Below are 25710 nucleotides of genomic sequence, written 5' to 3'. Positions count from 1 at the left end.
GTCATTTAAACTTTTTCTTTTGTGAACACCAAGGGATATTTAAACTTATAAAAAATCCATAGGAAGCAAATATATATATTTACCCAGTAAAAAATTTTATGCCCCAAAGCTATATGATTATATCAGAGTCAGAGAGGTGCTCTTTTACTATCCTCCTGTTCCTTCTGAAGGTCCAAGGGATATTGACATTCTTCCTACCTAGTGGGTGTGTGTAGCTTTAAAGGGCAGGAGAATTCAGGAGCTGCCAGGCAGGCCAGATCTTTCATGACCCAATTCCTCTTCTAACCCAGCATGTCTTCAGAGTTGTCTACATTTTTCCAAGAACAGAAGAATATGAACAAATTCCAGGTAAGTTGTTTGTCCCCACTTTGTATTTTACAATAGATTTAATATGATTTCTAACAGTCCGTATGTTAAGATGGGAAATTAGTAATAGGTAAGATAAAAATCGAATTTCACAGAAAATATAAAGATCAACAGCAAGACCAAGTTGGCTTATAGATATATACTGATCATTGTATATCTTAGAGTTTCTAAGTCGACCTGCAAATGTGTCTTTGATGTTTTTGATAACCATGGTAGAAAGGGAGACACTTGGATACAGACAAATTCCGTTCAAGACACAAAGACTCCCTGGAGATATCTTTTTTAATCTTAATATAGGGAAACAGTGACTTACTTTCCAGTAACAGCCCTGAAATATGTTCCTGAAACTGTTCTTTACTAAGAGTAAAAGGGTCCAAGTGATGGTTCAAGCAGTGAATTTTATAATGGTCTTGTTTGATCCTAGTATAAAATTTAGAGGAATTAATGGCCTGCATGCCCGTTAGAAAAACTCTCCATAACTATTTTATCTTAGCTAGGCTGTGTATACAAGGTGTGCAGCAGATGGTTAAAAGTTAAGTTCTCTGGTAAATGTTCCTGAGCTTCTCAGTCAAACTTCATTCCATAGTATTCTCTCTTGGTTCTTCCCCTTCACTTTTTTGAATCTATCTCGGTAAAGGTCACCAATGACTTAGTTGTAGTTGCCTTCTTTGAACAACTGCTGCATTAGCCTACTGACTTCTCTCTCTAGGAAAGTATCCTTTGTCTTCTACTCATACCACTATTTTTTTTTTCATATCACTCTTCTGATGGCTGTTTTTTTGGAGTCTTCCTCATTGTGCCCCTAGTTTAGTTCCAGGTTTTCATCCTTTGCCTACTAGTTTTCTCATTTTATCTCTATATATACATTGAAATGATATGTAGTTAGTTGAACAATACTGTTTATTGTTTTGGGAGCTTTAAAAAAATATATAAATTACCTTAATGTATATATTATACACATTTTTTCTCAACTCATAAATAATTTAAGATCTATCCAAATGTTGTTTATTCTTTTTAATGCTATGTTTTCCCATTGTATGGCACACTGTTCTAATTACTGTATTTTATTGGTAGACATCTAGGTATTTTCCATTTTTCAGTAATATAAATAATGCTGCTGTGAATATTCTTGTCATTCTCTCAGCACAATCACAAATGTATCTCCAGACTCTAGAGTAGTGCTTCTCAAAGTAAGGTTCTTTAACTAGAAGGAGCAGCATATCCTGGAAACTTATTTTAAATGCAGATTCTCATGCTCCATTCCAAACCTACTAGAAGAGAAATTCTAGGGGGGAGGCCCAGCAATCCATATTTTCACAAGGCATCCATGTGATGCTGATACTCAGTAAGTTTAAGAATCAGTGCTCTAGAGTCCTATGATTAATATTTTTGGATTGTAGAATATGAAGATTTCTAATTTTTCTAGGTATATTATTATTCTTTAGAAGTCTACTTTTCCTCCTTCCTTTCCAGATATAAAAATTATTCCTATGCTAATGTGTGAAAAACTAAACTGTTTAATTCATATGTCTAATTATTGAGTTGCGAACTTTTATAAATTTATGGCTTTTCAGGTTTTTTTTACTGAGTTTTGTAAGAATTCCATATTTTAAAAGATAATCTTTTGTTATAATTGTTACTAATTATTTTCTCTCAGTATGCTTTTTGTCTTTTAACTTAATGGTATATTTTCTGAAACTTTTATATTGTGGTACAACTCTTTGATATCTTCTATTTTTTATTCTTGCTTTCCATACCCCAGAGACCTAATGAAATTTTTCTATATTTTGTCTAAAAATACCAAACTTATTTTAATATTTAGTACCTTAAATAAAATTAGATGAAAAGATCTAATTTTATATTGGTCCATCTGTAAAAAATAAGCAGCACAATTAAAAGATAACACTTCCTGACCTAGGACTAATAAAATAGAACTTGGTAGGAACGCCTGCCATATTTTTTCATTATGCATGCTGCTGGCTTTTGACTTAGGTAGATGCATTTTGTCATGTTCACAAAGTATCCATTGAGTCTTATTTTATTAAAAATGAGAATTTAATTTTTCCACAAGCCTTTTTAACATTTTATGGGGATGATGATGTAACTTTTTTCTTTGGATCTATTGAGTTATATTCCCACATTTCTCGACAACTAATCTTTGTGTTCTGAAACAAGCCCCACTTGATCAAAAAGTGTTATTCTTTTAATGATTAGCGTAATTCTGCTCTTCAGTATTTTTTCCATAAACTTGTCTATATTATTTTTATCATTTTAAAAAAGTTTAATTTATTGCTTTTTTTTATCCCTAACAGTTTTACATTTGTGCCTTTTTTTGACCAATTTTTATACAGACATGTATTTTATTAGTCTTTCAGGGAACTGGCTTTTGGTTTCATTGACTTTAACTATAATTTTCATTAACTCCTATCTTTACTCCTTCCTTCAGCTATCTTGGCTATAACTGCTTTTTCTATTTTCTTTTTTTTTGTTAAAGTTTATTTTAGAGTTTTTTAGTATATACATTTAAGGTTATAATTTCCCCAAGTAGCAATATATAATGCTTTCTTTTTTTCTACACAGGTTTCAGTTTTCTTTCTGATGCCTGTTCAATCAATAAATCAAAATGTATTTTTATTTTTAACAAATCTTATTTTTAAATTAAATTTATTGGGGTGATATTGGTTAATAAAATGATACAGATTTCAATAATACATCATGTATATTGCATTGAGGGTTCACCACCCACAGTTTCCTTCCATCACGTTGTATTTGACCCCCTTATCTATCACCCTCCATGTCTTCTAGTAACCACTAAATGTTGTTTGTGTCCATGAATCCCTGTTTGTCTTGTTCATTTGTTGCCTTCAGTTTTATATCCCACATCTGAGTGGAATTATATGATTCTTAACTTTTTCTGTTGACTTAACTTCACTTAACATGATAATCTGAAGATCTATCCAATGTTGTCGCAAATGGCAGTATTTCATCTTAAGACCCAGTAATATTCCATTGTATTACATCTTTATCCAGTCATCGAGGGGCACTTTGCTTGTTTCCATGTCATGGCCACTATGAATACTGCTGTAATGAACATCGGGGTGCATATATCTTTATGGATAAGAGTTTTCAAATTTTTTGGGTAGATACCCAGAAGAGAGATTACTGGGTCATATGGTAACTCTAGTTTTAATTTTTTGAGGAACCTCCATACTGTTTTCTACAGTGGCTGTACCAATTGACATTCCCATCAGCAATGTATGAGGGTTCTTTTTTTTTCTTTTTTATAATCTCTCTGACACTTGTTATTACTTGTCCTTTTGATGATAGCCATTCTAACAGGCATAAGGTGGTATCTCATTGTGGTTTTGATTTGTATTTCCCTAATAGTAAAGTGAAGCATCTTCTTATATGTCTGTTGGCCGTTTGTATGTCTTCTTGGGAGAAGTGTTCAGGTCCTCTGCCCATTTTTTTATTGGATTGTTTGTTTTTGTTGTTGTTGAGTTGTATGAATTCTTTATATATTGTGGATATTAGCCTCTCATCGGAAGCATTATTTGCAAATATCTTCTCCCATTAGGTTGGTTGCCTCTTTTTCTTGTTCATGGTTTCTTTTGCTCTGCAGAAGTTTTTTAGTTTGACATAGTCCCATTGATTTATTTTTGCTCTTAACTTCCTTTGCCTTTCAGGTCAAATACATTAACAGCCTTTCTAAATCTAAGGTCTGTGAGTTTAGTACCTGTGTTTTCTTCTTTGCAATTTACTGTTTCAGTTCTTATATTTAGGTCTTTGGTCCATTTTGAGTTATTTTTGGTATATGGTGACAGCAGCCTAATTTCATTTTTTTGCATGTGGCTTTTCAATTTTCCCAGCACCATTTATTGAAGAGGCTTTTCTTTCTCCATTGTATGTTTTTGGCTCCTTTGTTGAAAATTATTTGCCCATATATGGGGGTTTATTTCTGGGCTCTCAAATCTGTTCCATTGGTCTGTATGTCTGATTTTCTGCCAGTATCATGCTATTTTGATTATTGTCGCTTTGTAGTATAATCTGCAGTCAGGCAGAGTCATACCACCAGCCTTGTTTTTTTTTCTCAGGATGGCTTTGGCGATTCAGGGTCTTTTGTGCTTGCATACAAATCTGATGGTTTTTTTTCTGTTTCTTTAAAAAAATGCCATTGGGATTGTTATGTGGATTGCATTAAATCTGTATGTGCTTTAGGTAATAAGGTCATTTTAATTATGTTGAACCTTCCAATCCATGAATACAGAGTATGTTTCCATTTGTGTGTGTTTTCTTCAATTTCTTTTAATAATGCCTTGTAGTTTTCAGTGTGTAGGTCCTTCACATGCTTTGTTAAGTTTATTGCTAGGTATTTTATTTCTTTTTGTTGCAATTGCAAAAGTAATAGTTTTTGTTTTTTTTTTTTCCCATTTTTCTGAAATTTCATTATTAGTGTATAGGAACACTGTGGATTTCTGTACATTGATTTTGTATCCTGAAACTTTACTGTATTTGTTTATTGTCTCTAGTAGTGTTCTTGTGAAGTCTTTAGGGTTTTCTAATATAATCATGTCATCTGCAAAAAGAGACAATTGACTTCTTTGTTCCCAATTTGGATGCCTTTTATTTCTTTCTCTCGCCTGGTTGCTCTAGCCAGGACTTCCAATACTGTATTGAATAATAGTGGTTATATCAGACCACCTTGTCTTGTTCCTGATCTTAAAAAGAAGTTTCTTAGGTTTTTACCATTGGATAGGATATTAGCAGAGGGATTGTCATAGATGACCTTTATTATGTTGAGATAGTTTCCTTCTATACTTATTTCCTTAAATGTTTTAATCATAAATTAATGTTGTATCTTGTCAAATGGTTTTTCTTCATCTACTGATGATCATGGTTTTTATTCTTTATTTCGTTTATGTGGCATATCACATTAATCAATTTGTGTATGTCAAATCATCCTTGTGACCTGCAATGAACCCCACTTGATCCTGATGCATAATCTTTTTAATGTATTGTTGTATTTGGTTTGCTAGTATTTTGTTTAGGATTTTTACATCTGTATTTATCAGGCATATTGGTTACTAGTTTTCTTTTTGTTATGTTAACCTTACCAGGTTTTGGTATCAAGGAAATGTTGGCCTCATAAAATGAGTTAGGAACTACTGCCTGTTGTGTAGTTTTTTTGGAAGAGTTTGAGAAGAATAGGTATTAAATCATCTTTGAATGTTTGATAGAATTTACTAGTGTAACCATCCTGGACTTTTACTTTTTGGAAGATTTTTGATTATTGTTTTAATTTCTTTACTATTTAGATTTTCCACTTTTTCGTGATTCAGTCTAGGAAGGCTGTATATAAATCTTATTCCATATGTATAGCAGTTATATAGAAAAGTTCACAGGTCTTAAGTATAGAGCTTATGAGCTTAAAGAATTAGAATCATGCACTGCTGAACGATTGGGGATTCCTTCTGAGAAATGCATTGTTAGGCAGTTTTGTCATCTTGAACATCATAGAGATACACAAATCTAGATAGTATGGCCTAATGCATACCTGGACTATATGGTTTAACCTGTTGTTCATAGGTTACAGTCCTGTACAGCATGTTACTGTAGAAAATAACATAAGATTAAATCAAGCTCAAGAGAAAATGATGCAATCAAGAGACTCTGTAAACATGAGATATGTGAGGCTGCTGACAGCCTAACAAGGCATAGTCTTTTAAAGCAAACTTTTTTTTAATAAGTAGAAAGAGTGCACTATAAATAGTGACAAAAAGTATAGCATATTAAATACATAAATCAGTAAAATAGTTGTTTAGTATCATTATCAAGTATTATATACTGCACATAATTGTACATGCTAAACTTTTATATGACTGGCAACACAATAAGTTTGTTTACACCAGCGTCACTACAAACCTATGAGTAATGCCTTGCACTATGACCTTATGATGGCTATGAGTAACTAGGTGATAGGAATTTTCCGGCTCCCTTATAATCCTGTGGGACCACCATCATATATGTGGTCTATCATTGACTGAAATGTTGTTATTTGGCACATGACTATATTACAAACTCAGTACCCTTATAACTCATATATAGGTCAAAACAAACATTACTAGCACTCTTGAAGCTTCCCTTGTGCCCCCTCACAATCCTTAATACCTCCCTGCTCATTACAATTAATCTGTGGCTGTAATAGGGAAGTTGATGTATGAAGTGACAGAAACCATCTAACCCTCAAAGCCTAAAATATTTACTGTCTGGCTGTGTAAAAGTAGTTTGGCAATCCCTAGATTAGTTTTTTAAATTTGTTAGTGTTGGTGTTATCTGTTTCCTGTTTAAAGTAAGTTTCCAACTCCAAGGTCATGTCATTTTAAAAATATTGTTTTGGCTTTCACATTTATGTGTGTTTTATTGGAATTGATGTTCACTTATGTACGAGGTTGACATCAGTTTAGTTTTTTCACATATAATTTATCTAGAATCATTCTTAGAACAATTTTTTCTCCTCTGTTTTGCAGCATGTTATATGTCATAATAAAGTAGACGTCTATGTCTGGGTCTTTCTGTTCCATTGGTTTGTCTCTTCTTATACCAGTATCACATTTGACAAAAAGTATTTACGTTTAGTAGTATATACCCTTTATTTTTTTCTTCTTCAATGAGATCCTCGTTCTTCGTGGCCCTTTGCATTCCCATATGAATATTAGTATTGACAATTGTTACATAATTGTTAGTATTCACAAAATACTTGCTGGGATTTTCTTTGGGGTTGAGTCGAATCTATAAATAAGTTTGGGAAAAATTGCTATTTTTTTTGATATTGAATCTTCTAACGCATGAACATGCTGTATTTCCTAACATTTATGTAAGTTTTTAGTAATTGTTAAAGTTTTTTGTGTAGATTCTTGCACATCTGTTATTAGTTATTTTTATATGTTTAGTTTTTTTGTTAACATACATATATCTCAATTGCATTTTCTAATTACTTGATGCTGACATGTAAAATTATTTTTAGTATATTGATCTCATATCCAACAATTTTTCTGGACTAATATATTATGTCAGAAAATTCACCTATACATTATTTGGATTTTTCTATATATATATATAAACAAATAATTTGGGAATAAAGACACTTATTTATATTTTCCAATTCTTAACCTTTTTTCTTTTATTGCATTGCTAGTTTCTTGTATATGTAATATTGGTTAGAAGCAAGAATAGGTTTCTTTGTCTTGATTCTGTTCTCAAAGAGAAAGCTTTTCTTTCAATATGTAATTTTTGCTGCATTTATTTTGTATAATCACATCAAGTATGTGCATTCTAGTCCTAGTTATCTAAAGTTTTTTTAATGAGTTTCTGTTAAAGTTTATCAGATGGTTTTCATCATCTATTGAGATCATTATATGATTCGTCTCCTTTATTTTCTTCATTGGTGAATTATATTAATTGAATTTCATATGTAAAACTAACTAGACACATATGTATTCTGAATGTCTTCTCCCACTGTGTGTGTTGTATTTTTATCCTCTTTATGTCTTTTGATAAGGGTAGGTTCTTAATATAGTATGATTAATATAATTTGTTTTCTGTTTTAAAAATCTTTGGTCATGAAGGTATTTCTTATAGCATTTTCTGAAATTTTTTATTGTTTTACTCTTCAGATTTAGATATATATCTATAATATATATAATGTTTATAATGAATTTCTGCTTATACTTAAGATAGCAATAAATATAATTAAACTATCAATATTTATTGAAATGATTATCTTTCTGTTACCTTTATCATAAATCAGGTGGTCGTATATGTGTGGGTCTGTTTTTGAACTCTTCCCCATTCTGTGTATACTTTTGAAAATTCTTATGCCCATATCACACTATGTTTTAATTATGGTGTATTGATTAATTATACTTGATATATTTCTTCTGGCTTTATTTTTCTTCAAGATTGTTTTGTCTCTTCTTAGCCCTTTGCATTTTCACATATTTTAGAATTAGCCTGCCTAATATCCAAGAAAGTGTCTACCGGGATTTTGTTTGAGGTTGCTATGAATTTGTATATCAACATGGAGCAAATTAATATTTTTATAGTGTTGAACCTTCCTATCTAGGAACCTGTTATATCTCTCCATTTATTTAGGTCTTCTTTATTTTCCTTTATTATATTTTGTAATTTTCTTTGTAGAGATTTTCATATTGTTATGCTATTATTAATTGTACCATTAAAATATTTAATTTTCTGAAATTTATTATATTGAACTTGTATCTAATTTCTAAAATTTTTATTTTAGATACTTAATTTGGGTTTTCTTTGTATATGATTGTTTTGTCATAATACACTAAGAACTTTAGAAGAATATTGAATGAAATTGGAGATAGAAGACATCCTTATGTTGGTACTAGTTTTAAGTTGAACGATTTCCATATTTCACCATTAAATGTGATGTTTGCTGTAGGTGTTTGAAAAAGTCCTTTATCCCATTGAGGAAATTCCTTTTTATAGTTTGCCAAGAATATTTCTTATCTTGCTTTTCTGTATGAGATGATCATATCATCTCTTAGTTTTTAAAACTATTCATTCTCATTTTTATTTCCACCTTCAGAAAATACTTTCATGGTGTTCATAGCCCATTCTTTCTCTGTGAGCCTGTTGAAAAGTGATTTTCCCTCAGGTTGCATTCTTGTTAATTTCTCTCTTCTGTCTCTTAGTTCCTTGAGAGCTATCGGATTCATTCTTGATGACTTCAAACTCCACCAAATCATTAATTTATGTATGTATGTATGTATGTATGTATGTATTTATTTATGTTATTGGAATGACATTGGTTAATAAAATTAAATAAGTTTTAAGTGTACAATTCAACAATGTTATATATATGTGTATGTGTGTATATATATACATATATATAAATACATATATACGTATATACATATATTGCATTGTGTGTTCACCACCCAAAGTTAAATTTCCTTCTGCCACCAAATATTAGACCCCTTTTATCCTTAACTACCTACCCTCTTCCCCTTCCCTCTGGTATTGTTATTAATGTCTACCAAATCTTTATTTTCATTTCTAGATCTACAGTATTGTGTTTCAAATTTATTATATCTAAGACCTATTTTACTAAAATAAAGTGTGCAGTTCTGTTTTCTCCTATTTTTCTGGCTGGCTTTGTGACTCCAGTATCTGTACAGCTGTTCATGCAAATCCCTGAGGAAGTATGATTAATATAATTAATCTAGTATCTGTACAGCTGTTCATGCAAATCCCTGCCCAGTGAATTGGTGACCAGTTCTATTGTTATCCCCTTTTATCAGTGCCCTATTTGCATCCCAATTTCTACTATATTAGTTCATGTAAGTGGTGGTGTTTTGTCTTTTTAGCTTTTTCTTCTCTTTTTAAAAAGAGTAGATTCTGTAAATAAAAACCTGGTAACAATTTCAGTATATGCTCAAATCTGTTCTTTTGCTCTCCTTTCTCTGCAACAGTTATCTAAAGGTAAAAGTGTGCATTCTAGATGATATCAAAAACTATCCAATTGGATATCTTCTCTTATATAGTCTACAGACATTTCAAGTACAATAGTTCCAAAATCTTTCCCTTTTCATTTTCTACACATCTTCATTATTGTCTCTGAATTGAAGTTAGAATCTAGAATATGTATTGCAGTGAAATAAAATATTAGGCCATCTCTCTACAATTTTAAGTCTAAATATAAAGAAAATTAAAAATTATAATGTATTGATAGTTTATTTATATAATTTATAAATATAAACTTCTATAGTGTTGGATTTTTTAAAAAAACTAATTTAATGCTTTAATAACAAGTAACATCTTACTATGCTTTGGAAGAGTTATACTGTAAATTTTTTTTTGGAAATTGACAAAGAATGCTGAACTCTATATTAGAAGTCCTGAATTCTGTAAGATAGTGGGCCTTAGACACCTTTGGGCAATTCTCTTGGTTTTGTTGGGAAGTGTTTATCTCTGAGGTTTCTTTTGTAAGAATTTGCATCTGTGAAATTGTTCACATGTATAAACTCATTTTGTCTTGGAGTCTGGTTTGGTTTTATCCATGGAACAGAGACACATTATCACTGATAAATGTTTCCTAAAATTTGGAGTAACATGTAGTTCAGGAAAAATCCTGCCTTCAAAAAGCTCTAAGCTATTTAAGGGACAGAAACATTTTAAATTTAGTTTACTGCTATATCCCCAGGATCAAAAAGAGTTAAAAAAGTTACTGGGACTTAGTAAATGTGATTGATTTTTTTTTTTTTAATGAAAACAATAAAAAGGAAAAGAAGTCATCTTTAAAGTAGATAATTTTCTCACAAAATTTTTTTAAATTTAATTTTTAGAAGCCAATGTATAATGAAAAATGTGTTATCAAGGTACTAAGGATTTCAAGCTGGAGTTCCATATGATGGGTGGATAATTTCCATATTTCAGCACACAGCAGGCAGGGAGGCAATAACTCATGCCACATACTTTTTAAAGTATAAGACCAATGCCAGGCTAAATGCTCGAGCTAGAGCTCTCTAGTTCAAACTGAAAATCTTCCCAAGTTGATTTCTCTTTTTAAATGTGTTCACTTAGTAAGATGTAGAGCTCTTTCTTTTCTTTTTTTTTTTTTTTTTTTTTTTTTGTTTCTAGCCACTAAGTATTCTAAGCAAATATGCCTCTAAATTCTGGCCTGGACCTCTGAACACCTAGAGGGCTTCATCCTTGGGCAGCAGCCGTACAATTATGGGTGCTCAGACTGCCCAAGTCATTCAGAAACCTTGATCGTCTTTGGATCACAGTTTCTTCTAGTCATCTCCAGAACTTCTTACTTCCTGGAGGATAGAGTAAAACTTGATTGATGATTCCTCTAGGAAAGCACCAGTACCCCAAAACAACTTGCTTCCCAATATATCTGTAAAGCATCTACTTTCAAGTATAGTTTTCTGCAAATCAGTTCTACTAAACATTCTGAGAAAAAAAAATTTAGAGGGCAAGGTGGGTATAGTAGAGTATTATAATATGACTATAGTAGTAGTCATATTCCTGTAAATTAGAGAATTCTACACACTGAAGTCTTTTCCTCAAAATTAAAATATAGAGTAACATATTAGAGGCTTAGGATCATAGAGTGTTCACTTTATTTAAATGTGTGTATTTTTCTAACTTCTTTTCACCTAGCAAGAATTAGTCTCCCTAGGTTATATGCTGGGTAAATTCGCTCTAATTTGGTGGTTTTCAAACTGTTCCAGGGTCCCTTGTGAGGATTCTTCAAGACCTTTTCAAAAAATCTGAATTCGAAACTATATTTATACATATATACTCAGTTCACTATATTGTCTCACAAGTGTGCAGTGGAGTTTTCCAGAGGCTACATGATAGGTGATAATGTCCACCATTCTTTAAGGTGGAAAGTAATCACGTGCTTTGGAAACTATTGATCTGAAATTACCCTGCAATCCATTTCCTGAATATATCCATGGCCCCTTCTCTCATCATAGCTCCAGGCTCTATTCTCAATTCTTCCTGTGCTGTTTGTCCTTTTGCCCATTTCCTGAGTGTGTTAGAGGCCTTTGCTTGTGCCATGGCCCTGTGCTCATGAAGAACACATTACTCTTCATCCAACAGCTGTTCTTCAGTGAAACTTAAAATAGAACTAATTTTGCTCCTCATTTACATTAGTCTGTCTTGTGTGTACTTTCACTATAGCATTTCTAATTTATTACTGTATATGTTTTCTTACCAGATTATATGTTTTTTGAATACAAGATGTTGATTAATTTTAGTGCTTCCAAGAACTAACTAGAATAGTTCCAGGTACATTGTGGGGATTAATGCAATGGCAGAATATTTCTATTATGATTTCTCTTCTTTGTCCAGAATATAAAGCAAAATATTCTATATTCATTCAGATAATCTGTGAATGGTAATCATGGTAAAGATTAGTTCTCATATATCTTTTTCCATGTTACCTAATTTTGAACATTTCAGATTGAACAGAAATTTACATCAGTATCATTTAAGGATGTGACTGTGGGCTTCACTCAGGAGGAGTGGCAGCACCTGGACCCAACTCAGAGATCCTTGTATAGAGATGTGATGTTGGAGAACTACAGCAACCTTGTCTCAGTGGGTAAGGTCTTTTATTATGTAATTCTAAGTAGCATTTTAAAATTCTTTTAATTATGAAGCATACAGACACTCTAGAGTTTAATGATAGTTAATATTAGAATTCAGTGTTGATTGATCACTTTTGGGTACCAAGAATATATGTGTTTACCTCTCCAGTGAAATGTTCAGTGGCACCTTTATTGAGCAGCTCCAGAAGCTTCCTCCTCTTTCTGAGGCCATGGAGTCTAGGTTGCCTTGTCCAAGTCCTAAATTATTTTACTTTGTCAGGGTATTGTGTTACCAAACCAGAGGTGATCTTCAGACTGGAGCAAGGAGAGGAGCCATGGATATTGGAGAAAGAATTGCCAAGCCAGAGTTTCTCAGGTGAGTTAATGTGAACATCAGAGGATTTATTATTTTCCTGTGGTTAATCCACAGGTTGACCACTTTGAAATGTTTTCTCAAGAATATCTCTTTCAAGGTCCTAACCCTTGGATGTGATTGAGAATACTGATTATTGAAGCAGATTTCCAGGTATCATGCCCACAGAGAATGTCCTCCTTTTTGATTCACTTTTCGAACATTTACTATTCTTACATCTGCCAACAGTCCAATCTTTGCCCTTTTTATCTTTACTACTGTTTATCTTGATTATTGTATGTTTTCAAAGCAATTTCAGTTGCCCACATTACCTTCACTGCCCTTCCTTTCTGTTACTTTCAGACATTCTTTCATATACTCGGTTTTTGACTCATAATTTTTTTTTAAGTTTATTGGGGTAACATTGGTTAATATAATTATAATTTTCAGGTGTTCATTATAATTTGACATCTATATATTCTATTGTGTGATTACCACCCAGAGTCCAGTTTCCTTCGGGTACCATATATTTGATCCCCTTTACCCACTTCACCCTCCCCAACTCCCCTATATTTGACCCCCTTTACCTGTCTACCTCTTCCCTCCTCCCCACCCCCTATCCTCTAATAAGCACTAGTCCCTTGTCCATGTCCCTGAGTCGCCTTTTGTACTGTTCATTTGTTACTTTTAGGTTTATATTCCAAATATAAGTGATATCATGTGATTTTCAACTTTTTTAGTCTGGCTTATTTTGTTTAGCATGATTATCTTGAGGTCCATCCAGGTTGTCGCAAATGACAGTATTTCATCTCTTTAATGGCTGAGTAATATTCCATTGTATATATATACCATAGCTACTTTAGCCAGTCATCTATCATAGGACACTTCAGTTGCTTTCATGTTCTGGCCACCGTGAATAGGGCTGCTATGAACATCGGTGTTCAAATATCTTTTCAGATATGGGTTTTCAAGTCTTTAGAGTAAATGCCCAGTAGAGGGATTGCTGGATCATATGGTAGTTCAATTCTTAGTTTTTTGAGGAACCTCCGTACTGTTTTCCATAGTGGCTGTACCAATTTGCAGTACCACCGGCAGTGTATGAGGGTTCCTTTATCTCCACATCCTCTCCAACATTTGTTATTACTTATTCTGTTGATAACAGCAATTCTAACAGGTATGAGATGGAATATCTCATTGTGGTTTTGATTTGCATTTTTCTAATAGCTAGCAATGTTGAGCGTCTTTTCATATGTTTGTTGGCCATTTGTATGCCCTCCAGGGAGAAATGTCTCTTCAGATCCTCTGCCCCTTTTTTGATTGGATTGTTTTTTTTTTCTTGTTATTGAGTCATATGAGTTCTTTGTATATTTTGGTTATTAGGCTCTTATTGGAGGCATTGTTTGCAAATATATTTTCCCATTTGGATGGTTGTCTCTTTACCTTGGTGATGATTTCTTTTGCTGAACAGAAGCTTTTGAGTTTAATGTAGTCCCATTCATTTATTTTTGCTTTTACCTCCCTTGCCTGTGAGGTCAAATTCATAAAATCCTCTTTAAGTCCAAGGTCCTTGAGTTTAGTTCCTATGTTTTCTTTTTGCATGTGTCTTATTTACATTCAGGCTCTTAATCCATTTTGAGTTAATTTTGGTGTGTGGTGATAGACAACAGTCTAGTTTTATTCTTTTGAAGGTGGCTTTCCAGTTTTCCCAGCATCATTTATTGAAGAGGCTTTCCTTTCTCCACTGTATATTTTTGGCTTTTTTGTCAAAAATTATTTGCCCATATAAATATGGGTTTACTTCTGGACTCTCGATTCTGTTCCACTGGTCCATGTGACTGTTTTGCTGCCAATACCATGTCATTTTGATTACTGTCGCTTTGTAGTATAATTTGAAGTTGGGAGGAGTGATGTCTCCAGCCTCATTCTTTTTTCTCAGAATAGCTTTGGCAATTCGGGGTCTTTTGTGTTTCCATACAAATCTGATGATTTTTTGTTCTATTTTTTAAAAAAATGCTGATGAGATTTTGATGGAGATTGCATTAAATCCGTATAATGCTTTAGGTAATATGGTCATTTTAACTATGTTGATTCTTCCAATCCAAGAACACGGAATATCTTTCCATTTCTTTGTATCTTCTTCGATTTCTTTTAATAGGGTCTTGTAGTTTTCATTATATAGGTCCTTCACTTGTTTTGTTAGATTTATTCGTAGGTATTTTATTCTTTTTGTTGCAATTGCAAAAGGAATTATTTTTTCCACTTCTTTTTCTGACGCTTCATTATTAGAGTATAGGAACGCTATGGATTTTCGAGCGTTGATTTTGTATCTAGAGACTTTACTGTATTTGCTTATTGTTTCTAGTAGTGTTCTTATGAAGTCTTTAGGATTTTCTATATAGAAAATCATGTCATCCGCAAATAGTGACAGTCTGACTTCTTCATTTCCTATGTGGATGTCTTTTATATCTTTCTCTTGTCTGATTGCACTCTCTAGGAGCTCCAACGTTATATTGAATGACAGTGGCAATAGTGCACAGCCTTGCCTTGTTCCTGATCTTAGAGGAAAGGTTTTTAGTTTTTCACCATTACGTGTAATGTTGGCTGAGGGTTTGTCATAGATGGCCTTTTTTATGTTAAGGTACTTTCCTTCTATACTGATTTTGTTAAGTGTTTTGATCATAAATCGGTGCTGTATCTCATCAAAGGCTTTTTCTGCATCTATTGATATGATCATATGATTCTTATTTTTTAATTTGTTTATATGGTGTATCACATTAATTGATTTGCGTGCGTTGAACCATTCCTGTGCCTCTGGGATGAAGCTCACTTGATCGTAGTGTATAGTCTTTTTAACATGTTCCTGTATTTGGTTCACTAGTATCTTACTTAGGATTTTTGCATCTGTGTTCATGAGAGATATTGGTCTGTAGTTTTCTTTTTTTGTGTTATCTTTACCAGGTTTTGGTATCAAGGTAATATTGGCCTCATAGAATGAGTTGGGAAGTATTGCCTCCTCTTTGATTTTTGGAAGAGTTTGTGGAGAAAGTCCAGGACTAGATGGCTTCACCAGTTAATTCTACCAAATCTTCTTCGAATGTTTGGTAGAATTAACTGGTGAAGCCATCTAGTCCTGGACTTTTCCTTTTTGTTAGGTTTTTTGATGATTGTTTCAATTTCCATACTGCCAATTGGTCTATTTAGATTCTCCAGTTCTTTTTGATTCAGTCTAGGAAGGTTGTATTTTTCTAAGTACTGGTCCATTTCTTCTAGGTTATTAAATTTGGTACTATATACTTTTTCATAGTATTCTTGCATGATCGTTTGTATTTCTGTGATTTCAGTCGTAATTTCCCCTTTCATCCCTGATTTTGTTTATTTGTGTCCTTTCTCTTTTTCCTTCAGTGAGTCTAGCCAGGGGTTTGTCAATTTTTAACCTTCTCAAAGAACCAGCTCCTTGTTGTATTATTTTTTTTTTAAATTTTTGTTTTGAATTTCATTTATTTCTGCTCTAATTTTGATTATTTCTTTCCTTCTGCTAACTTTTGTCCTCATTTGTTCTCCTTTTTCTACTTTTTTTAACATGAAGCATTAGGTTGTTTATTTGGGCTAGTTGTTGTTTTTTGGAAATAGGCCCGTAATGATATGAACTTTTCTCTTATTACTGCTTTTGCTATGTCTCAAAAGTTTTGATATGTTGTACTATCATTATCATTCGTTTCTACGTATGTCTTGATCTCTCTTCTTATTTCGTCCCTCACCCAGTTATTCTTCAGTAGCATGTTGTTTAATCTCCATATATTTGTGTTTCTTCCTGATTTCTTTTTGCTGTTGATCTCGAGTTTCAAAGTATTATGATCAGAGAATACAGTTGGTATGATTTTAACCCTCTTATATGTGTTGAGGCTATCTCTGTGTCCCAGTATGTGGTCGATTCTTGAGAGTGTTCCATGTGCACTAGAGAAGAATGTATAAGCAGCTGTTTTGGGATGGAAGGCTCTATAAATGTCAATTATGTCCAGTTGGTCTAATTTGTCATTTAAGGATGTTATTTCCTTATTGATTTTCTGTTTGGATGATCTCTCCATATCCAACAGTGGGATATTTAGGTCTTCTACTACTATAGTGTTTTGGTCTGTTTCTCCCTTTAGTTCTGTTAGTAATTTCTTTACATAATTCAGGGCTCCCTGATTAGGAGAATAAATATCAATGTCTTACGTCTTCTTGTTACATGATTCTTTTTATCATTATGAAGTGTCCCACAGTATCTTTCTTTCTAATTTTTATTTCGAAGTCTATTTCATCTGATATTAGTACCACTACTCCTGTCTTTCTCTAAATGCCATTTGCTTGAAATATCATTTTCCACTCTTTCACTTTGAATTTATATTTGTCTTTGGAGCTGACATGTGTCTCCTGGAGGTAGCATATGGTTGGGTTTTGTCTTTTGATCCATTCTGCAACTCTATGCCTTTTTACTGGTGAGTTAGTTCAATGCATTTACATTTAGAGTCATTATGAAAATATGAGGTCTTCTTATAGCCATTTTATCTTTTGCTTTCTGGTAACTCAGTGTTTCCATTGCTTCCTTGTCCTTGTGTTTCTGTTTTCTTTATTTTGGTTGGCTTTTGTGGGTTTTGCCTTTGGTCCTTCTTGTTTTATGTTATATACTTCAGTTCTGAATCTTTGGCGTGTGGTTACCATTATGAATATGTAAAGGATAGTTATATATACACAGTTGTCCATTTTCTTCTGTGCGTGCCTTATGTCCTTTCTCCTTTGCAAATTTGGATCGTTGAATTCTCTCCTTTTCAATCATTGTTACCTCAGTTTGTCCCTATGTATGCTGAATGTTCATTACTATCTTGCTATAGCAATTCTTTTATTATTTAAACTTATAATGCCTTATTCTTATGAAGGTTTGCACTCCTCTGCTTCTATTTGCCTGAGAGTTACTTTACTCCTATTTATGTATATTTTTTTGTTTTGTTATTTTGTTTTAGATGAGCTGGCACTTTTCAATATTTTCTGTAGTGTAGGCCTTGTAGCAGTAGTGGAGAAATCCCTCTATTTTTGTATGTCTGGAAAGGTCTTAATTTCTTCTTCATATCTAAAGGAGAGCTTAGCTGGATACATTATTCTAGGCTGGTCGTTCCTTTCACTTAATAGTTTAAATATTTGATTCCATTCCTTTCTGGCTTGTAAGGTCTGCGCTGAGAAGTCCGATGATAATCTAATGGGTTTTCCTTTATATGTTACCGTTTTCTTCTCCTTATTTGCCCTGAGAATTCTCTTTGTCATTGATTTTTGATAACTTTAATACAATGTGTCTTGGTGAAGGTCTTTTTGGGTTGAGATAATTGGGTGTTCTGTTGACTTCTTGAATTCTAAGCTTCAGCTCATTTCTTAGCTTTGGGTAATTCTTGTCCACTATTTGTCTGAAAATGCTTTCAAGTCCCTGCTCCTTTTCCTTGCCTTTGGTAATGCCCATTATTCTTATGTTTCCTCTCCTGATGGTATCAGCTATTTCTTGAATTTCTCTTTCATTATTTTTCATCCTTCGGTTTCTTTCTTCTTCCTTCTGATTTATTTCTAGATTTCTGTCTTCGATATCACTGATCCTTTCCTCTATTTGGTCGACCCTATTTCCCAAGCTTGCTATTTCTTTTTTCAGCTTTTGCAGTGTGTTCTTCATCTCTAGAAGTTCTATTTGGTTCCTTTCAAGGGTTTATATCTCATTGTTCTGCTCATCTAGTTATTTTTCAATTCCTGAAATTGTTAATTTGAGTTGTTTTGCATCTCACTGAGTTTCAGAAGTACCATCCTGAATTCTCTGTCATTTAAGTCACATATTTCTACTTCTGTAAGCTTATTTTCTGGAGATTTTTCTTTTTTTTCTGAGATTCCTTGTCAACCTTGGTTGTTTATGGTGTTTAATGGATCATTTCTCTGCCTGGGCATTAATGGAAGTGTATTTTGTTGTTTTTCCAGAAAGAAGATTTATTATATAAAGATCTCTCTTTAGCTTGCTGCAAAGAAGGCACTTTTCTTTTGGTTTCCAGTAGGTAGCGTCTAAGCCTCTTGGATCTGTGCTTTATATAAAGCCTAAATGTCTTTTTTATTTTCTTGTAGATATTTAATCACACTGGCTATTCTCAGTTTCAGTCCCTGTCAGTGTTAGAAACAGTTTCGGTTGTTTTTGCTCAGATTCCCTTGGGGATCTGAGGTGATGTGTCTTGTAGTGTATAGGGTGTGGGGCCCTCTGGGTTGGGAGTCAGCGGCTACGGCTCAGCCTCCATTTTGCAACTGGGGCCGGTTTCTCTGTGGTCCTGTCCTGCTTCTCTGCTTTCTGCCCTGATGACTGAGCCCTGTTGCCAGCTGCTAGAATTTCTGGCACTTCCAGGCAAGCTAATCATGGAATTCGATGCATCTTCACTCCTCTCCCTCCTCCTGCAAGGAGCTGTGGCAGCTGTGAGAGGCAGTTTCTGTATTTCTCCGAGTCCACCGCCCGACACCTGGTGTTCTGACCTATGGAGCTCTTATGCGGAGATCCCACGTTCAGACATGCTAGTGTGCAGTTTGGGTGTTTTTGTTTTGTTTTAGATATTTAGCTTATTGTTGTTTCAAGGGGAGAGCTCTGAAGATGTCTGCCACTCTGCTGTTTCCAAGAGACTCCTTGACTCAAATAATTTTTGAGTATATACTATGTGCCAGTTATTTGTTAAGCGCTGAGACTATATTAATGAAAAATTAATGTTTGTTAATGAGTTCATACAGATAGTGCTAAAGGCCAACAGGGCCATGAAAAGATGTTCACCATCATTAATCATCAGGGAAATGCTAATTAAAACCACAGTGAGATAATATTATCTCACACCTGTCAGAATGGCTAGCTAGCATCAAGAAGACAAGAAGTAGCAGTTGTTGGCGAGGATGTGGATAAAATGGAATCCTTGTACACTGTTGGTAGGAATAGAAATTGGTACAGCCACTATGGAAAACAATGTGGAGGTTTCTCAAAAATTAAAAATAGATTTACTCTATGATTAGCAGTTCCACTCTGGGTATGAACCCAAAGGAAAGGAAAATGAGATACAGTAGAGTTACATGTACTACCATGTTCATTGCATTGTTCACAGTAGCCAGATATTTAAACTACCTAAGTGCCCATCAGTGGCTGAAATAAAGAAGATAATGGTAAAAATATATATATCTATATATATATGTAAAATTGAATATTATTCAACCATAAGGAATAAGAACATTCTGCCTTTATGACATGAATGGACTTTGAGCACATTGCACTGAGATAAGTCTGAGAGAAAGACAAATAATATATCGTATCACATATGTGGAATCTAAAAAAGACAAACTTGTAAAAACAGAGGGTAAAATGTTGGTTAACAGGTGATGGTGTGTGTAGGGATAGGGCAGTTTTTTAAGGGCACAAACTTGCAACAGGTAGTAAGTAAGTCCTAGAGATCTATATATAGTGAATATAGACAATGATATTTTATCATAATCAAATTTGCTAAGAGACTAGAACTTAATTATTCCACCCACTAAAAAGAAATGATGATTATTTGAATCACTAAACACAAACAGATATGTATATTAAATGTTCTGTGGAGGTAAAAACTGTAGAAGAAATTAAAGCAGGGTTAAATTGATTGACTGTAGAAGAAATTAAAGCAGGGTTAAATTGATTGAGTGTGCTAATTTAAGAAGAGTAGTTTAGGGAAAACTTTGAGATCACCATTAGAGTAAAAATTTGAATGAAATGATTGTATGAACCTGAGGATACTCCCTGTTTTCAGCAGGGGTAATAGCAACGGTTAAGCCCATGGGCAGGAATCTGCTTGGTGTTTTTGAAGTAGACAGGAGGAGGGGCAGGAAATGATGTCAGGCAGCTGTGACCCAAAAGACGAGAGTATCATAAGCCTTATCAAAAAATTTAATTTTATTCTTAATATATTGGTGGATTTTTGGCAAATGAGCAACACCTGATACATAGTTATGTACGATCTTTCTCATCTCTATTGAGAAAATAATGAGAAGAGCATAAGAGCTCATTAGGGGACTGTTGAAGTTTTCCTTATGAGTGATTATGGTCACTTAGACAAAATTGGTTGCAGGATACAAATTTAATATACAAAAATCAATTGCTTTGTCAATATTGTACTTGTGTCTTTTTATTGTTGAGTTATAAGAGTAAATGTTCTATATACCAACCCCTAATTAAGTATGTCATTTGCAGATGTTTTCTCTCATTTGTGGCTTTTCATTTCACAATCTTGGCTTCATGGTCTACAGCAAGAATTTTTTGTTTCATATAGGATAATTTATCTATTTTGTCATTTTTGTTTGTGGTATTGTATCTATCTCAAGGACATGAAGATTTACCCCTACATATTTTTTAAAGTGAAATAGCTCTTATATTTAGGTCTATGACCCATTTTTGTTTATGGTATCAGGAAAGGGTTTATTTTCATTGTTTTGCATGTAGACATCCACTTGTCTCAGTACAATTTGTTGAAAAGGCTGTTTTTTAACCATTGAATTGTCTTGTCACTTTACTGAAAATGAACTGAACATATTTATTTCTGGACTCTCAATTTCATTTCATAGATCTCTCTGTTTGTTCTTATGCCAGTTCCACAAGGTCCTGATTACTGTAGTGTTGTAGCAGATTTTTAAATTGGGAAGTCTGAATCTTCCAACTTTCTCCCTTTTTTTCAAGATTGATTTGATCACTTTCAGTTCCTTGAATTTTCACGTGAATATTTGGATCCACTTATTAGTTTCTGCAAAAAGGCAGCTGGGATTTAGTTAGGGATTGTGTTGAATTTTTATATCAATTTGGCAGTTATTGCCAAGTAAATAATTGAGTCTTCTGATTCTTGAGCATGTTTCCATTTATTTAGGTCATCTTTAATTTCTTTCAGCATTGTTTTGTAGTTTTCAGACTATAAGCTCTGAAATTACTTGGTTAAAATTACTCGTATTTTATTCTTTTTGATGCTATCGTTATTGGAATTATTATCCTAATTCATGGATTTTTCGTTGTTAGTATATGGAAATATAATTAATTTTTATATATTGGTCTTGTACCCTGTAACCTTTTGAACTCTTTTACTAGTTTTAATAGTGTTTGAGTGGTTTCTTTAAGTTCTCTGTTTAAAATCATATCACCTGCAAGTAGTTTTACATTTTTTTCACTTTGGATTTTTCTTTTTTTGGCTAGTATTTCCTGTATAAGTGGTTAGAGTACATTCTTTTCCTGTTCATGATCTTAGGCAGAAAGCATCCCATCTTTCACCTTTTACCATGTTGTTTGCTGTGACCTTTTCATAGATGTCTTTTTATCAGATTGAGGATGTTTATTCCTAGTTTGTTGATAGTTTCTATAAACAGGAAAGGGTGTAAATTTTGTCAAATACTTTTTCTTGCATGTATTTAGATGATCATTTGGTTATTGTCTGTTTTCTACTCATATGGTCTATTAATTGATTTTCAGATGATAATCTAATCTTGCATTATTGGGATAGATCCCACTTGGTCATGGTGTGTAATCTTTTTATATATTACCGGATAAAGTTTGCTAGTATGTTTTTGAGGATTTGTGCGTGTATAGTCATACGATGTAATCTTAGTTTTCTTAGATATTGATCTATAGTTTTCTTTCTCAAGTCTGATTTTGGTATCAGGGTAATATTGGGCTCATAAAATGAATTGGGAAGTGTACTTTTAATTTTGGAGAGGAGTTTTATAATAATTGATATTTATTATTTTAAAAATACTTGGTAAAATTCATCAGTGAAACCATCTAGACCTGGGCTTTTTTAATGGGAAATTTTAAAATGACTAATTTAGTGTTTTCACCTGTTTTAGGTTTCCTTCAGATTTATCAATTTTTTCTTGAGTCAGTTTCTGTAGGTTTTGTTATTCTAGGAATTTTTCCATTTTATCAGAGTTACTTAATATGTTGGCATACAGTTGTTCATAGCATTCCCTTATAATGATTTTTGTATTTGCACTGTACAAAATGTCCCTCTTTATCTCCAGTCTCTTACGGATACTGAGTACGTGATGCATCTTTCTGTTTTTAAAAGTCATCCTGTTTGCGTCTTTGAATCTAAAGTGTCTTTGACAGACAGCACGTGTTTGGATTTTCACATTTTATACAACCTTGCTTTCAGTCTGAAGAATTTATTTTTTGTAAGGGTGGTCTGATAGCAGTGGATTCTAGGGATTTTTAGTTTCTCTTAGTTTTTTAATCTATAGTTTATTTATTTCATCTTCAGTTTTGAAAAAATAGTTCTGCTCTTTTGGTTGACGATGTTTTTTTTCCCCAGCACAATGAATATGTTATCCTACCTTTTGGACTGTATCGTTCTGATGGTAAGTCAGGTGTTAATCTTACTGAAGTTCTCTTGTATGTGATGAGTTATATTTCTCTTCGTGCTTAAGAAATTCTCTGTCTTTGTTTACTCTGATGCATTTTGTCATAGATCTCTGTTTATCCCTCTTGGACTTTATCTTCTTGAATCATCAGATTAATATTTTCATAAAATTTATAAGATTTTTGCCATCATTTGTGAATATTTTTTGTGCTCCTTGCTCTTTCTTCTCTTCTTCTGGTACTCCTATTATTAACATGTTGGTGAAGTTAATGGTGTACATTCAGTTGAGGTGCAATTATGGTGTTCATTTATTTATTCATTTATTTGTTCAGTTTTCTTCATTGCTTATTATTTCTCTGTTCTTTATATTACATGATGTCTATTGATCTATCTTCAGTTATTTTTTTCTCCTATAAACTTCAATCTACTATTGAGCCTTTCTAATGAATTTTCATTGTATTTATTTTAATTTTCAAACTTAGAATTTTTATTACTGTTTTCTCTTTTTATTGATATTCTCTTTGTAATGAGGTGTCATCATACACCTTTACTTCCTTACTCATGGTTTCCTTTTGTCCATATTTATAGTAGCTTTTTTGAGGTCTGCTAAGTCCAGTGTCTGGACCCTCCCAAGAGAGATTTTCTATTGCTTGGTGTTTTTTCTATAATTGTGAAAATTTCCTGTTTCTTAATATGTCTTGTAACTTTTTGTGGACAATGGACATTTTAGATAATATTTTCTCCCTACTCTGAACTGATTTCTTCTTGCCAGGGGTTATTGTTATTTTTTGCTTACTTATATGTTTAGTGACTTGGATGGACTATTTGAGTGAAGTTCTTTTCCCCCAGAGTGTGTTATCTCTGATGTTGCTGTTGGAGAGCTCTGTCTTAGGCATACATACAGTCCTTAGAATTTTGATAGTGGTAACAGGGTGCTCTTTGAAGGCCTATGTAATTGTTAATTTTATGTGTTAACTTGACTGGGCTAAGTGATGCCTAGATAACTGGCAAATCCTTATTTCTGGGTGTGTCAGAGGATGTTTCTGAAAGAGATTATCATTTGATTCAGAGGAAAGAGGTCTACCCTCACTAGTGTGGGTAGGCATCATCCAATCCATTGAGGGCCCAAAGAGAACAAAAAGGTGAAGGAAGAGCAAATTCTTTCTTCTTGAGCTGGGACATCCATTTCCTCCTGCTCTTGGACATTGGAGCTTCTGGTTCTTGGGCCTTGGGACTTTGAGACTTAACAACAGTCCCCTAGTTTTCAGGCCTTTGACCTTGACTTAGAGTTATATGATTGGCTCCCCTAGTTCTTAGACCTTTGGATTTGGACTGAATTACACTATGGGCTTTCCTAGTTTTCCAACCGGCAGATGTCAGATTGCAGGGCTCCGTGTAGTATGTGATGTCGTCATTGTGTGTGTGTGTGTGTGTGTGTGTGTGTATAGGTGTGTATAGATAGATAGATATATCTGTCTTATCTGTCATCTATTTACCTATCTAATTGGTTCTGTTTCTCTGGAGAACTTTAACTAATACAACCTTTTTGTCTCATCTCTCTGTGGTCTGCCTCTGTTGGTATCACACCCAACTTTTAGCCTCTACTAATTGTTGACTGATTGCTCTATTCTTTCCAACAACAAATTGGTTCAGTTAAATTTGAGGTTGCCCTTTGTGCTACTATTTTGGAAATCATCTCCTAGAAAACATAATTTAAGGAAGTTATTACTGTAGAAAATGTGTTTCTATGTGTGTATTTTCATGAATGTGTCTGGTAAACAGCAACAAATTTAATAGCTTGGTATATCTCTTCTTACTTGTCTCTTTCCATTATTCTTTCTGGTCTACTTGTAGTGAGTCTGTGGTTTAACTTATTGCTCTCACGGAATTATTAGCTTCTTCTTCATTGCTTATTGCTGAAATTCCATTGTTTTCCAGGATGATCTTAGGCTTGAATTTACCCATACTCTTACAAATAAGGTGAATTTTCTTGAGCAGAACCTCAGAATTCTCTGTTCTCTGGCTTGCTTCTTTCTCTGAATAGGAGCTCTCCATCATTGCTCTGGAGCTGGGAGCTGGAATAGTGTTTTGCTTCTCTCAAGGTGATACTGTGCTTTATGTTCAGTAGGAAATGTGTGTATCTCTCTGTTTCTGATAGCTTGATGTAAATATAAAATATGTAGTACTTTTATTTAAAAAGTATAAAACTTAATTGAGAATTTTAAAGAAGTTTATATCTATGAATAAATGTATATTATTGATTCATTGGAAAGGCCAATGTCACAAGTCTCTTCCTAATTTTACATATAGATCCAATTAATTCTAATTAGAAAGTCTATAAGATTTTTTTTTGTGTTCGTTTTTGTTTTCAAGAAGTTGTTACACCTTAATAGTTAGAAGCCAGAAAATGATTGCAATATAAAGTAAGCCTGTGGTAATTAAGTCTCTTGGTTTGATT

The 25710-nt window shown here is 33.3% G+C and overlaps 1 protein-coding gene across 1 annotated transcript in view; it reads left to right on the top strand.

Moving 5' to 3' along the window:
- Positions 1 to 25710, top strand: part of ZNF33B (zinc finger protein 33B) — a 44463-nt gene that overhangs the window by 941 nt on the left and 17812 nt on the right. The window contains 3 exon segments of the mRNA XM_039852555.1: positions 291 to 348; positions 12373 to 12514; positions 12781 to 12876. Of these exon segments, the coding sequence (XP_039708489.1) occupies positions 291 to 348; positions 12373 to 12514; positions 12781 to 12876 (296 nt within the window).

Source organism: Pteropus medius, unplaced genomic scaffold, assembly GCF_902729225.1.
Source record: "Pteropus medius unplaced genomic scaffold, Ma_sr-lr_union100, whole genome shotgun sequence".
Classification (NCBI taxonomy): Eukaryota; Metazoa; Chordata; class Mammalia; order Chiroptera; family Pteropodidae; genus Pteropus; species Pteropus medius.
The sequence above is the reverse complement of the archived record's forward strand: the minus strand, read 5'-3'. Positions and strand labels throughout refer to the sequence as shown.